Below are 12,857 nucleotides of genomic sequence, written 5' to 3'. Positions count from 1 at the left end.
TCCGCCGCGGCCGGAGGGGGGAGTGTGTATGTGTCTCCCCGGAGTGGTTCAGCCCAGCCGCCTCCCCTCCCCCGCGCGAGCGCGAGCCCTTGGGCCGGGCCGTTAACAGCGACCGCGCGCGCCGAGGAAGGACCCCTCGGGCTGCCGGCGGCGCTGCCTGACGGCAGCGGCGGAGCAGGCGCGGGGCCGACGCGGCCGGGAGCCCGCGCGGAGGCGTCGCTCCGCCGCCGCGAGCTCCTGGGAGGCGGCCGGGCGGCGGCCGCTATGGCTTTTCCGTCCCGGCGGGCGGCGGAGGCGGCGTCTTCCGCTCCGGCGTTTGAGCGGGGCGGCCGCGAGCGCCCGTGCGCGAGGAGGGGTGAGGGCGCGGGTCCTGGAGGCGCGGAAAACGCGCCAAGTTTCCCGTGGCGGGGAGAGCGGCGCCGGGGCGCACCGCGGTCTCCATGGCGACGGGCGGGCGGCGGCGCCGCGCGGTGGTGGTGAGGAGGGGCGGCCGAGCTGCCGGCGGGCGGGAACGGCCGGGAGGGCGGGAAAGGGCGGCCGGGAGGGGTTGGCGGGTGGCGGGGCCGCACGGCGAGCGAACGGCACCCGTTTGTGTGGCAGGTGTGAGCGGGCCGGGCGGCCCCGCCGGCGGCCAGCCAGGATGCCCGGCGTCCTGCCGAGTGACGGCGCCAGGGGCAGCCCCGCCAAGAAGAACCGGCTCTCGCTGAAGCTTTTCCAGAAGAAGGAAACGAAAAGAGCCCTGGATTTCACGGAATCCCAGGAAAATGAGCCCGGGAGCTCGGAGCCCGGCGGTGCCGAGATGTACGTAAGGGTCCCGCGCGGGGCGGGCGGAGCCGTTTCAGTTGGCAAAGAGCTTTAATGTCATCGAGCCCCGCCGTACCCGCGCGCTGCCCAGCCCGCCACCAAACCGTGTCCCCAAGCACCACATCCGCGTGGCTTTTGCCGCCCCACGGCCGGACACACCTCTGGCGGGTGTGAACTTCTGAGAAGTTGGCTCGCTGGAAGTTAACCTGAGATATTTGTTCTGAGTTATGTGTTAAAATGTAGGATTTTGCAAAGTGAGCTTTAATAAAAAGATCTGCTTTTTAAAGTTTATTTTTGCTGCAAGTAAAAGAATGGATTGCGCTGCTCACTGTTGGGAAGTTTCAGGCCCTGAGCAAATCCATCAGCTTGTTTCCTTGCAGCTAGTGAGGAAATTTAAACGGGAAAAATCGCTTAATCATGGTCAGTTTCACATCTGTGGGAGACTTCACAGTTTGGTCCTGTTATGTCAGTACGTGCATTTCCACTGCTTACAGTGTGCCAGGTTCATTGATTCCTTCTTTCTGTTTTTCCCTGTTTTTCTTCTGTTGGCTTGCATCCAGGAATGAAATGATGTGACTTGCACAGGGCACAGCAATAGAAAGTGTTTCCTGATTATGATTTTATTAGCAGTGCCATAAGAATGAGCAAAGAACATACAAGTATTTTATATATTTTTTTGGTTCCTTAAATCACTCTCCTGATATTTTTTTGAGAAATAAGCATGGGAACAAACAGCAGATTTGCCCATTGTAGTCAAGCTGTCTGCTTCTGTGTGAGCCGTGCTGAGCGGTCTGTGAGTGCCCAGGACTGCCATGCGGATGCTCTAGGAAAAACTTTGGTGTGATTTTGATCTCTATATGTTAGTCCCTAAGTCCATAAGCCAACTCAGAGATGGTGGGTGGCCAGGAGAGAGGTGTGCATGTATACCAGGAGGAGTCATGTTCAAAAAGCGTCTCTTACGTGCTGTTTTCTCTGTTTAACAGTGATCAGGTTGTTCCTGCAGCACAGCCTCCCTCCCTTGTTAGCTGTGAGAAAAAAGACAACATGTTGCCTTTTGTAGGGTTGAATAACCTGGGTAACACTTGTTACCTCAACAGCATACTGCAGGTAAGATCGTGCTCGGGCCACAAGTGGATGAGATTTGTAGTTTGATATTGCATAGATGTCTGGATGTAAAGCAAAGGGAATCCAGTGACAGTGGGGAAAAAGAGGATGATACTGCAGGAACCTACTGTGCCATAGGTTGCCTTGACTGGGTTAATGTTTCAGTTTCCATGCTCTGGGCTATGAATAATCCTGCACTTTTGCGTGCTGGGTAGCAGCCTCGTGAGATGCAAAGCTAGCTTTGTCATAGATGTGGATATGTATGTTGAGTAACTTTTTACTTCACCAGTTACGCTTTTGTTTTAAACTGTTACTTTCAGGTGTTATATTTTTGTCCTGGCTTTAAAACTGGAGTCAAACACTTGTATAATATAATTTCAAAGAAGAAAGACTCTTTGAAGGATGAGGGAGACCAAAAAGCAGAAAAGGTAACACATCTCACTACATGTTCGTTTATTTGCAGTAGTGCAAGTGAGGCTACATGCCAGGAGCATGATGAAAATTTAAGTGTGATTTCTTCTGTTTACAACAAGTTTTGCAGTGTTGTTTTGTACAGTCCTATTTCAGGGAAAGATGTATTTCAGTTGTTTTGAACTTGTGTTCAAACTTGAGTGTTCAGTGTGTCTGCAAACTTGTCAGCACAAGCTTTAAGCTTAAAAGAAGAAATTTGAGAAGGTATCTCGCCATCTTTCTGACATTATGATGCAGTACTTTGAGTGGATAGTAATTGGAGATTGGGCAAAGATGGTTTGGTGTTTTAAAATAGCCTGGCTTTTATATTTGTTTTTCACTGTCAGAAGAGCAATGTATTCTCTGAAACTCACCTGCTTCCCATAGTAGACAACAAAAATCTGTCAAATGTCTGTTAGAAAACTAAGCGATAGCAGGAGAGTAAAAGTTTTCACTTGTTACAGACAAAACTGCAAGTATTTTTATTCTTTTTATACTTTTATTGCAGGGAAATTGTAAAGAAGACCCACTGCCGAGTTACGAACTCATCTGCAGTTTGCACTCATTGATTCTTTCAGTTGAGCAGCTTCAAGCCAGCTTTCTCTTAAATCCAGAAAAATATACAGATGAACTTGCTACTCAGCCACGGAGGCTACTCAATACACTTAGGTACAGATTGTCTTAAACACATTGTCAAAGTTTTCACACAGAGTTTTGAGGTTGTTGTACACTGCAGTGCAGCTTTAGAAAACTTGTGGGAGGTAAATGGTCTGAAATTTGGGGCATTGTCAATGGTGAGTGAAGTTTTAGTGTTTATTGTTAGCCCTGTGATGTCACAAATTTGAAAGTAAATTTTCATTTTGTAATAATATAATTTAATTCCAGCTGTGAATTTAAAACATGATGTACAAGTGTGTAAGGATTCTCATTGAGCTGAGAAGGACTGCTACTGGGGGGCAACTGAATGTGTATTTAAATACACAAGGCTTGTAGCTACCTTCTCACAGCTATCTGTGACAGTGGGGAATTCTCTAGGCCTGGGGAGGATTCTCCCCTGCTTTTGCATCCGAACTCCTCAGCTGAAATCTCAAACCATGTTAGCCAGCCAGTAAAGCACAACTAATCTTCATTGCCTTGATCATTTACTTTTAATAGAGAGCTCAACCCTATGTATGAAGGCTACTTGCAGCACGATGCCCAGGAAGTTCTGCAGTGTATCCTGGGTAACATCCAAGAAACCTGTCAGCTGCTGAAGAAGGAAGAACTGAACAAACTGCCTGTGGAAGAGCCTACAGCTAAACTGGAGGAAAAACTTAATCAAAATACTGAGAGCAATGGAATTGGCAGTCCTGCTGAGGAGGAGGACAATGTGCCAAGTAGCCACGTTGGAGAGAGTGCTGAAGACAAGCTACTTAAAGGAAACGGGAAAAGAAAAAGTGATGCTGAGGGTGGCAATGCAAAGAAAAAATCCAAAGTATCAAAAGAGCAGATTGCAGAAGAAAATCAAAGACAAACTAGATCAAAGAGGAAAGCAACAGGAGAAAAGCTAGAAAATCAAACTGATGCCATTGCCAAGTGTTCCAGTGAAAATGAGAGCTCAAAGCCAACACAAAAGAAGTCACGGCTTAAATTAAACTGGTTAAAATCTTCATGCAAACAGCCTAGTATTCTGTCTAAATTTTATAGTCTAGGAAAGTTAACTACAAACTTGGGATCCAAAGACCCAGGGAAAGAATATGATGACTGTGAGCTTGAAGAGTCATCTGTAAAGTGTGAAAACGGTACCAGTATTAAAGAAGAATATCATCAACCAGTGTGTCCTGTGGAAAGCCATAGTGGAAAAGGAACTGAAAAAGAACCAAAAAAGGAAGGTTGGTAAACAAATGTATGGGCTTAAAATTAGTATGATTAAGAAATTACTGTGCCTGGGAGGTCAACCTTCGTACTGCATAGCCAGCAGAGCTCTCTGAATACAACATCACATTGTCAGGAATTGAGATTTTTATGAAAGAGAATTTTTATACATGGTTGTAATGTGTTTATAACCTGACCTGTTCAGATTAGATCTTGAGAGGTATTTGTCTAACATGATGTAGTAGTTGTACAATATAAAAAAAAAAAAAAAAAAGACAGACTATTACCAGGTTTGTATTATCACTAATTTTTGTCATCCATAGAAATAGCAGAGGATTCAAAATGTAAAGGAAGATTGCTGTAAGAAGTAAACAGAATCAGACCCCTATTGGCTATGGCTTTGTGTCTTCAGTCTTTACAAACAATAATTCCTTCCCTCCCTATTCTTTAATCCTTCCATATTTCCAGCCTTCCCAAGAACTAGGAAAGACACTGGATGTGTTACATATGTTAATTGGCTGGCAAGTATGGATTTGTTGGTGTCAAGGAAACAAGATAACTGCTGAGGGAGAGGCCCAGGCATGAATTTGGTGGTTACTTTGGGAACTTTTCTTTGTGATCCTACCACCATATTTTTATAAAGATTTGAAGGAATGCAGAATCTTTTGAGGATTCCATTTCTTCAGCAGATTTGACTAAAATTGACCAACAAGTTCAGAAAGTATTGGAGGAGAGGACTGGGAATAGAGACCGGACAAAAATACAAGAGTGGTGCTCCTGATGGCTGATAGTCCGTCCTGAGAAGGCAGTGCACAATGCCACACTTCACATATAAAACAAGAACCTAGATCTTAAACAGAGCTTAAATTTTGAGGGCCAAGAGAAGGAGGCTCCCTGTTTAGTTACAAGTAGATGATACTGTGACAATTGCTTGTGATCAGCAGCAATTTCTTTTTGGGGGTTGCTTTGGTTTCGTGTTTGTTGTTTGATTTTTGGGGTTTTTTTATTATTATTCTTATCTGGAATCCCTAAAAGGCCATGTCTATTAAACATTCATTTTCTGTGAGGGATAGCCAAGTTTTGTAGTGTCTTTTGAGTAAAATGCATCTCAATAAGTGATCTGGCGTATACCACTTCTAGGTGCAGAGCTGGCTGTTTTTGAACTAGTGGAGAAGCTCTTCCAGGGCCAGCTGGTACTGAGAACAAGGTGCTTGGAATGTGAGTGCTTCACAGAAAGAAGAGAAGACTTTCAGGACATCAGTGTTCCAGTGCAAGAAGATGAACTTTCTAAAACTGAAGAGAGTTCTGAAAGTAAGTAATTATCAGCAAGGGTTGTGATGTTTCAGCCAGCCATTGAGGAAGGACGGTGCCATGGCTGTTGAGGAGTGCTGCTCCTGTTCATGCTGGTTAAAATTAGAGGTTGTTCTGTTATCTCTTCTCCTGATTGAATTTAGACTTTGGAAACACAGTGCTGATAATGTAGACAGATCTGGACAGTATTCAAATTGTTTCAGATCTTAACATGCAATATGATCTGCCTACAGTCCTACATTTATGTATATGTTTTCCAGCTTATAAATAGGTATTTCCTTTGATATGGGTCTTCCCCTTCTTCCTGGATAAGAAATTCTTCTGCCTTTTCTTTATTTTATAAGAAATATCTGCTTTTTTTCCTCAAAAATAAAATAAATGAGAAACCAGATCTTTGTTAATTTACTATTAAAAAAAAAAAAATTCTTATTGGTTCATTGCCTTAATAGTGCTTATTTTATATTTGTAAATGTTATTCCTCTGATATCTCACAAACTTTACTGACCTATACTTAATGTTTAGCTGTTTTCAAAAGTAATCATGGCAACAATACATTTCAAAATTCAGAATTTTAAAGAAATTAATTTTAGTTTCCATGGACTTAATCCAGACCTGCTTTTACTATGTTTGCCCTCTCTGTTTTGCTGAAGGACTTCAGAGTAAAGTGCATGTCATGATGTTCCTGTGTGAAAAGCTACCGACCATGTGGGTGAGCTTGTCAGCAGCAAAGTGAAGCTGTCTTGAGAGGAAAAACAGAAAAAGGGAAAGAGAATGTTCTGGTTATTTTGGAGATTTGCCTTAAGGACTGAAAGTCTGGGCTCACATACTGGCATTCAGTGTCCAGACATGGCAACAGAATTACTGTGTGTGATCTGAAGACAACCTCTGGGAAAAGCATAGATTTTAAGTAATAATATCCATCAAGTTATATTTTCATCACTTCCTGAAATGATTCAAAGTTCTGAATATGTTTCCTATTTCATACATATTGAGTGTTCTTTACTCTGTCAATTGTAGTTTTTGAATGTGTCTTAAAAGTGATGTATTTTGTTTTGCTGTTGTTCTGGTGGGATGCATTGGAAATGTAAATAATGGCATCTCTGTGAATGTAATGCTTCTCTTACAGTTTCTCCAGAGCCAAAAACAGAAATGAAGACTCTGAAATGGGCAATTTCACAGTTTGCGTCTGTGGAAAGGATTGTGGGAGAGGATAAATATTTCTGTGAAAACTGCCATCATTACACAGAAGCAGAACGCAGCCTTTTATTCGATAAAATGCCTGAAGTTATAACAATTCATTTGAAGTGCTTTGCTGCTAGTGGCCTAGAGTGAGTATGCAGATTGACTCTATTACAAAACAGTGTGCTCTTGGAAGGAAAATCCTCTCAGAAGAGATTAAAATGTTTTTAACTTCTCCGAAAGCAAAAGCAGAGTTCTAGATTTGAGATTAACTTAACCAGTGGGATGCAGCCCCTAGTTTCATAAAGGCTTTCTACCGTTAGAATTAGTGGCAGAAATTACGTCCGGGAAAACACTTTCAGGAGACTTCTGAACAAGATCTGTTTTATCTGTGTTCTTACAACAGCCTGATATCCTGATGTTTCTTAAAACTTTGTTTGCTTTCAATGTCACCTGTCTGTGTGAGTTTAGAGGCAGGTTTAAGCGCGTTAGCAGAACAAGTAATGAAGACAAATCTGAATTTTATGGTCATAGTTAGTAGTACTTTGGTCCCTAACTGAAGGGGAGTACTAAAATTCAGGAAAAAAAAAACCAGGAGAGAAACATTTAAAAGAGCTAACATAGATTACAGAAAATTACAGATCCTTTATAAATACCGTAATATCAATGTCATTGATGTTCGGCTGCTGAGCACTCTGATGTTATATACTGTGGAAACCCTATTCTTAGGAGAGTGTTCTTTACTTTATTTTTTCCCCATACTTACAAATTTAGGAATTTTCACTGGGAGAAAAATAAAGGAAACATTGTCCCTACAGCAAAGACACGAAGCAATGCTGTGACAGTTTGTGCACAATGTTTTGCAGTAAACTTTCTCCACTGAGATTCAAATAGTGAAAAAAGACAGAAAGCTTCATCAAGGAAAACTCTTTAAAACTATAAAATATTCCCCTAAATCCTTTAGGAAATTGTTAAGACTATTAATTAGGTTTTTGAGAGTGACTGTACAGTTTTAGTAACAGTTGCAGACTTGGCCTGTGTTTTCAACTTCTGGTGCTCACGACAATATAACTTTTGCCATCCCTGTTAACTGGGCTGGATGCAGCAAAAGTAGATGGACTTGTGTTGGTTTCAGTGTCCTGAGCTGGTGTCTGTTCCAGAGAGCCACTCTGCTGCAGCCTGTGTGGTATAACCTGACAGCTGGGCGTAGCTTCAGGATGTAACACTGAGCCGCTTTGTGATGTGCAGTAAGTTATTTAGGCACAAATTAGTTCAGCCTTTTATCTACCCAAGTTCCCTGTGCTTTGCATTTCCCTGTTGGGTAGCTTTAGATCTTCAGAGCCACTTTGCCAGCAGGAAGCACGAAGTCTTCCATGGAATTTAGTTTGTGGTTAGTTAGAATATTTGTGTCACCAGTATTTAGAACTTGGTGTGTGTAGGACCTTTGGCAGTTTACAGGTGCCAAGTTATCAGCTGACACATGGTTTGTCAGAGGATGCTCCATAAGCCTCTGTGCTGATAATTTGGTCAATAGAAATAAGATTTGTAAAATAACCAGTGTCAAGGACTATGTCAAGATACTTTTATAGGTAGTTTGCCAAGATTGATAAAACTATAATTATCACTGTGCCTGGTTTTAGCATTTGTTTTTCGGAGCAACTAGATTTCTGACAAAGTAAAAAGGAAACTTCCTCTGTCTCTGTAGTGTCTGCTAACTTCTCTTCAAACTAGGATCATAACACACAAATGGTCTTTTCATTGTTCTGTGCGCTATATGACTGTTACAATGCGGCAGGGAAAAAGGTGCACGCTTTTTAAAAATGATGCTGTTGCTGAGTAGCCCTTGATGGTTCCTGGTATGATTATAGGCTATTAAAAAAATACAACCCAAGATGTCCACCTGAAAGGAGACCTGAATATGACCTTGACTTTGCTCCTACATTTGCTACTTTTCTATTTCTATGAGGAAGCATTTGCAGCTTGCAGGTTAACCAGCCGTGCCCTGAATCACCTACCTCTTCTTCTGTCCTGGAAATCTTCAACTCCTCGCTCCAAAATACTTGGACTTATATCTGGGTCAGACTCAGTCCAGTCTCTTGTGATGTTCCTCATGTGTCCTCTGCATCATGTCATACATTTTCTGCCAAGTGCTAGCAGACAGAGATTATGGAATTAAGAGTGGAAGAATCGGATGCAGAACAGGAGTCAGTTTTTGGCATGAGTGTTTTATCTTGGACAAAACCGTGTGATTTCTAAACATCTGAATTTGGAGTAATAAAGCACAGCTGCAGATCAAATGGGGAAGAGCCGAGGCTCGTAAAGCAAAGCACTACTTTGGTAGTGATACTATCCAGAGTCACTCTTGCAGTGATTTTTATACAATCACAGAATGTCCTGAGTTGGAAGGGATGCACAAGGACGGAGTCCAACTCCTGAATAATTATTTATTTTTAAATTATTTATTTTATTTAATTGACTATTTATTATTTATGTATTTATGAATAATGGGCTTTGATGGAACTTCTCCTCAATTGACTTACGTATACTCTAATCTGTGAGACTGCAGTGGTTTGCACTAGAAATAATAACAAACTGTTATTACTTAAAACTTTGATTTTTAAACTAAGAAGCTTAATACAACTTTTGTAGCTCTAATAAAAATATTGAAATCTTGTCTGCTTCTCAGTTGTGCTCTACAGAGTTTTGTGACGACTGAGTTTTAAATAAATGAAGAGAAATGAAGCAGAAGGGAACTGTAATGTAAATATTTAAATATTTACAGGTAGTAGGGATTTGCCATATCTTTTCTTGATGCTGGCTTGCAAAGCAATTTGGGTTTTGCGATTTGTTTCTTAAATCGGCCAGTGTGAAAATCTCTGCCCAGGGCTGAGTAATTCTCTTTGGCAAGCCTGTGGGGGAGAAAATGCTAGGCCATGTATGCTGAGAGTAGGAAGGTATTAAGAAGAAACGTGTAGCTGGTAAGGTTGAACTAAGCATTTCCACTGTATAAATAGAACAGTTTGTGAGGAGATGAGTTTTGTCCTGTGAAGTGGTACCAGGTAAGAGGAGGAGATTTTTTTTTTTTAAAGACTTAGTTCAGCTTTTGTCACAGTCACATTTGTCAATTAATGACAGCAGTGCTTATGCTACTGGAAATCTTTATTTCGCATCTTTAAAAGCATTGCAGAAAAATAGCTTGAGGTTGCAAGAGCCTATAATAACATGAGGTATTGATTCAGTACAGTGAAGTTCCACTAAGTGATGGCCTCAAACGATGTAGCTGCAGAAATGGTTTGCTGTGTATGAACTGTGCATTGGTCAGGGGAGGCAGAGTACTTGGCATGCAATTTTTCTATCTTCAGATTCTTATCATTAAGAAGAACAAAAAGCTAATAGGAAAAGATTTCCTCTCTTATTTCCTCCTCTCCAACTCTTTCTGATGCTGGATCTCGTTCAGAAGAAAGGTAGAGCCTGTTTTTTACTGTTTTGTGTTAATATGATTGTCATGGTGTGCTTGAATGGAACTGGATTTCTGATCTAGAGTATCAGCAAGCAGTTTCCTGTTTCTTGACTCTCTTCTGAATATCTCTTTCTGGCTACTAATCATAGGGATTTTCAGAAGATTGAAGTTTTATTATTTCTGATTGTATTCTCTTTTGTGTTTCTTTTGGTGTATTCAAATGTTTACAGTTAGCCTAGGGCTCAAATGAGATTTCAGTTCAACCTGAGTGACTGAGGACATCTCTGTGTGTGTGTGTGTAAATGTATTTATGTTTATAAGGATTTATGGCTGTGAGCATGAGTGAAATGTTTAGAAGTGCAGCAGAATAAGAATTGAAACCCAGTAAAACAAAAGTAATATTCTGTTACTGCAATTACGCTTATATTGCTATGCCACATCTACAGTTTCTTGGGTTAAAGACAGTTATTCTGTCTTATGTTAAAATGCAAGTTGAATAATAGTAGTCAGCTCTTTAGAACCTTGGTTTTGCAGGGTTTGTCTCTACTCCCCTGTATCTTTCCCTGCAACATCCTAACAGCTGAGCAAGACTGAATCATCACTGAAATCTATTGGAACATCATAACCTATTGTTGAAGGGGTTAATTAAATTAGGCTGATGCAATACATAACTCATGTAAGATTGGAATTATTCAAGGAGGCTGATACACAATAATATAAAAGGGCTAATGAACTCCCAACACTTACTTATCTTTTCAGACTGATTAGAAGACCCTTATTGTAATAAAGGGACTTAAACTTTTCCCATTGTAAACTTGTGCACTACGAACAAAATGCTAAATATTAGGATGCTTTTCCAAAGTAAAACGGCTAGATAATTGTTTAAAGAAACTGAGTAATGTAGGACAGTCAATGAGAATCCATAGTAATAAGGCATTGTTAGTAACTTATTCACCCTTGCGCATTGATTGTGTGCCACTGGCAGCGCGCTGCACTGCACCAAGATCTGAGAAAAGTTATTGCCACAACCCCCCAGTTTTTCTGAGTGACGCTAATGCCACTTAAAGGCAAAAAAAACCCAATTGTATTCTTGTATTTTGTAAATTACTCAGAAGATTGGAAAAAAACCCAGCTGGCCCTGCTTCCTTTAGCCCTGACGTTGAAGGGTTTTTTTCAGTCTGGAAAGCGGAATGGTGTCTGAGAAGAAGTGCAAGTGTTCATGCGTAGAAGCATGAGTGATAACAATGAGAATAACTCCTTCTATCATCACTACTTAACTTCAGCTGATACTTCAGAAAAAGGTAATTTCTTAAATAGCTGAAATACGTAGTTCTTGGGCTGTAAGTTTTAACACTACGCATACTGGTAAAAGTGTCTGTTGAACAGGGGTGCCTGGGACAGATGCTCAGGGTAAGCAAGTTGAAAAGTAAGCGCCTCCACTCATTCAGATCACCTGTGTCTTTTTAATAGATGAAAAGAATATAGATACAATATATGGGCTGTCTAAAGCAGGGTTTATTGCAAGCTGTTGCGGCAAGAGGCGTAACTTTTATCTTTCTTCCAAAGGTTTGACTGCTACGGTGGGCTGTCCAAGATAAACACTCCCTTACTGACGCCTCTCAAACTGTCACTAGAAGAGTGGAGCACAAAGCCGACCAATGACACCTACGGATTATTTGCAGTGGTGATGCACAGCGGCATCACAATTAGCAGTGGACACTACACGGCTTCCGTCAAAATTACGGATCTTCAGAGCCTGGAGTTGGATACAAGAAACTTCATCACTGACCAAATGCATGAAATGATTAAACCAGAACCACTGAATGAGGAGGAGGCACGAGCTGTTTCTGAAGACTATGATGATGGTGAAGTATCTTTTAGAGTCAATGGAAATGTGCAGCCAAGTAAAGTTCTGAACAAAAAGAACATGGAAGCTGTTGGACTTCTTGGGGGGCAGAAGAGCAAGCCTGACTGTGACCTGTACAACAACAAACCAGCTAACCCTGAGAAGTTTCTTAACGTAGTCACAGAAAACAGAAATCCTGAGTCTTGCAGTAGTAACGGAAGCACAGAGTGCAGCACAGAACACAGTGAGCAAACCCATGTTGCTTCCAGCGGACTAGAAAACAAAGCTCTATATGCACTGCAGAGCCTGAAAGAATATGAGGGGAAGTGGTTGCTTTTTGATGACTCTGAAGTGAAGGTTACGGAGGAAAAGGACTTTCTGAATTCTCTTTCTCCGTCGTCATCATCTACGTCAACTCCTTACCTACTGTTTTATAAGAAAATTGTAGAGTGATGCTGTATTTTGACTGTAAATACTAGGGATTTGCTTGTTGGTCTGATTTGCATCCAAACTACCTGAAAGAAACCGCTGTTTGTTTTTGATGCTACAGGATCATGTTTCTGGCATTTTTGTTTGTTTGGTGTAAGTGGCTCAACTTGAACTAACAAACCGCAACATAGAACACAACTCGCATAATAACTCTTATGCTGGAGAATAGTGATATTACCTTTTAGGAATACCAATTTGTATAGTTCCTAAAGGACGCCTGCAGTCCCCACTAGTGGTTTTAACACAACTCTAGTTCTCAGACACAGCTATTGTATTATTAGCTTTTCTTTCTTTTTTTTTTTTAATAAAAGTTATTTGTATTCATATTCTGGAGTAAATGTATATTAACTAGCAAATTTC

General features: G+C 41.3%; 1 protein-coding gene across 2 annotated transcripts; it reads left to right on the top strand.

The window, feature by feature from the left end:
- The first annotated feature begins 219 nt into the window (after positions 1–219).
- On the top strand, positions 220–12,799 carry USP1 (ubiquitin specific peptidase 1). Of its 2 annotated transcripts, none has more exons than XM_054073360.1 (9): positions 220–355; positions 601–801; positions 1,788–1,911; positions 2,229–2,336; positions 2,867–3,027; positions 3,514–4,229; positions 5,353–5,523; positions 6,650–6,851; positions 11,729–12,799. In XM_054073360.1, the coding sequence occupies exons 2-9, from the start codon at positions 641–643 to the stop codon at positions 12,459–12,461; spliced, it is 2,376 nt and encodes a 791-aa protein (XP_053929335.1). In that variant the 5' UTR covers positions 220–355; positions 601–640; the 3' UTR covers positions 12,462–12,799. The 2 variants fall into 2 exon arrangements, with proteins under 2 accessions (XP_053929335.1, XP_053929334.1); XM_054073359.1 differs by having other exon boundaries at positions 323–476.
- The last annotated feature ends 58 nt before the right edge of the window (positions 12,800–12,857 follow it).

This window comes from Cuculus canorus, chromosome 8 (genome assembly GCF_017976375.1).
Source record: "Cuculus canorus isolate bCucCan1 chromosome 8, bCucCan1.pri, whole genome shotgun sequence".
Classification (NCBI taxonomy): Eukaryota; Metazoa; Chordata; class Aves; order Cuculiformes; family Cuculidae; genus Cuculus; species Cuculus canorus.
This window is presented reverse-complemented; position numbering and strand designations above follow the sequence as displayed.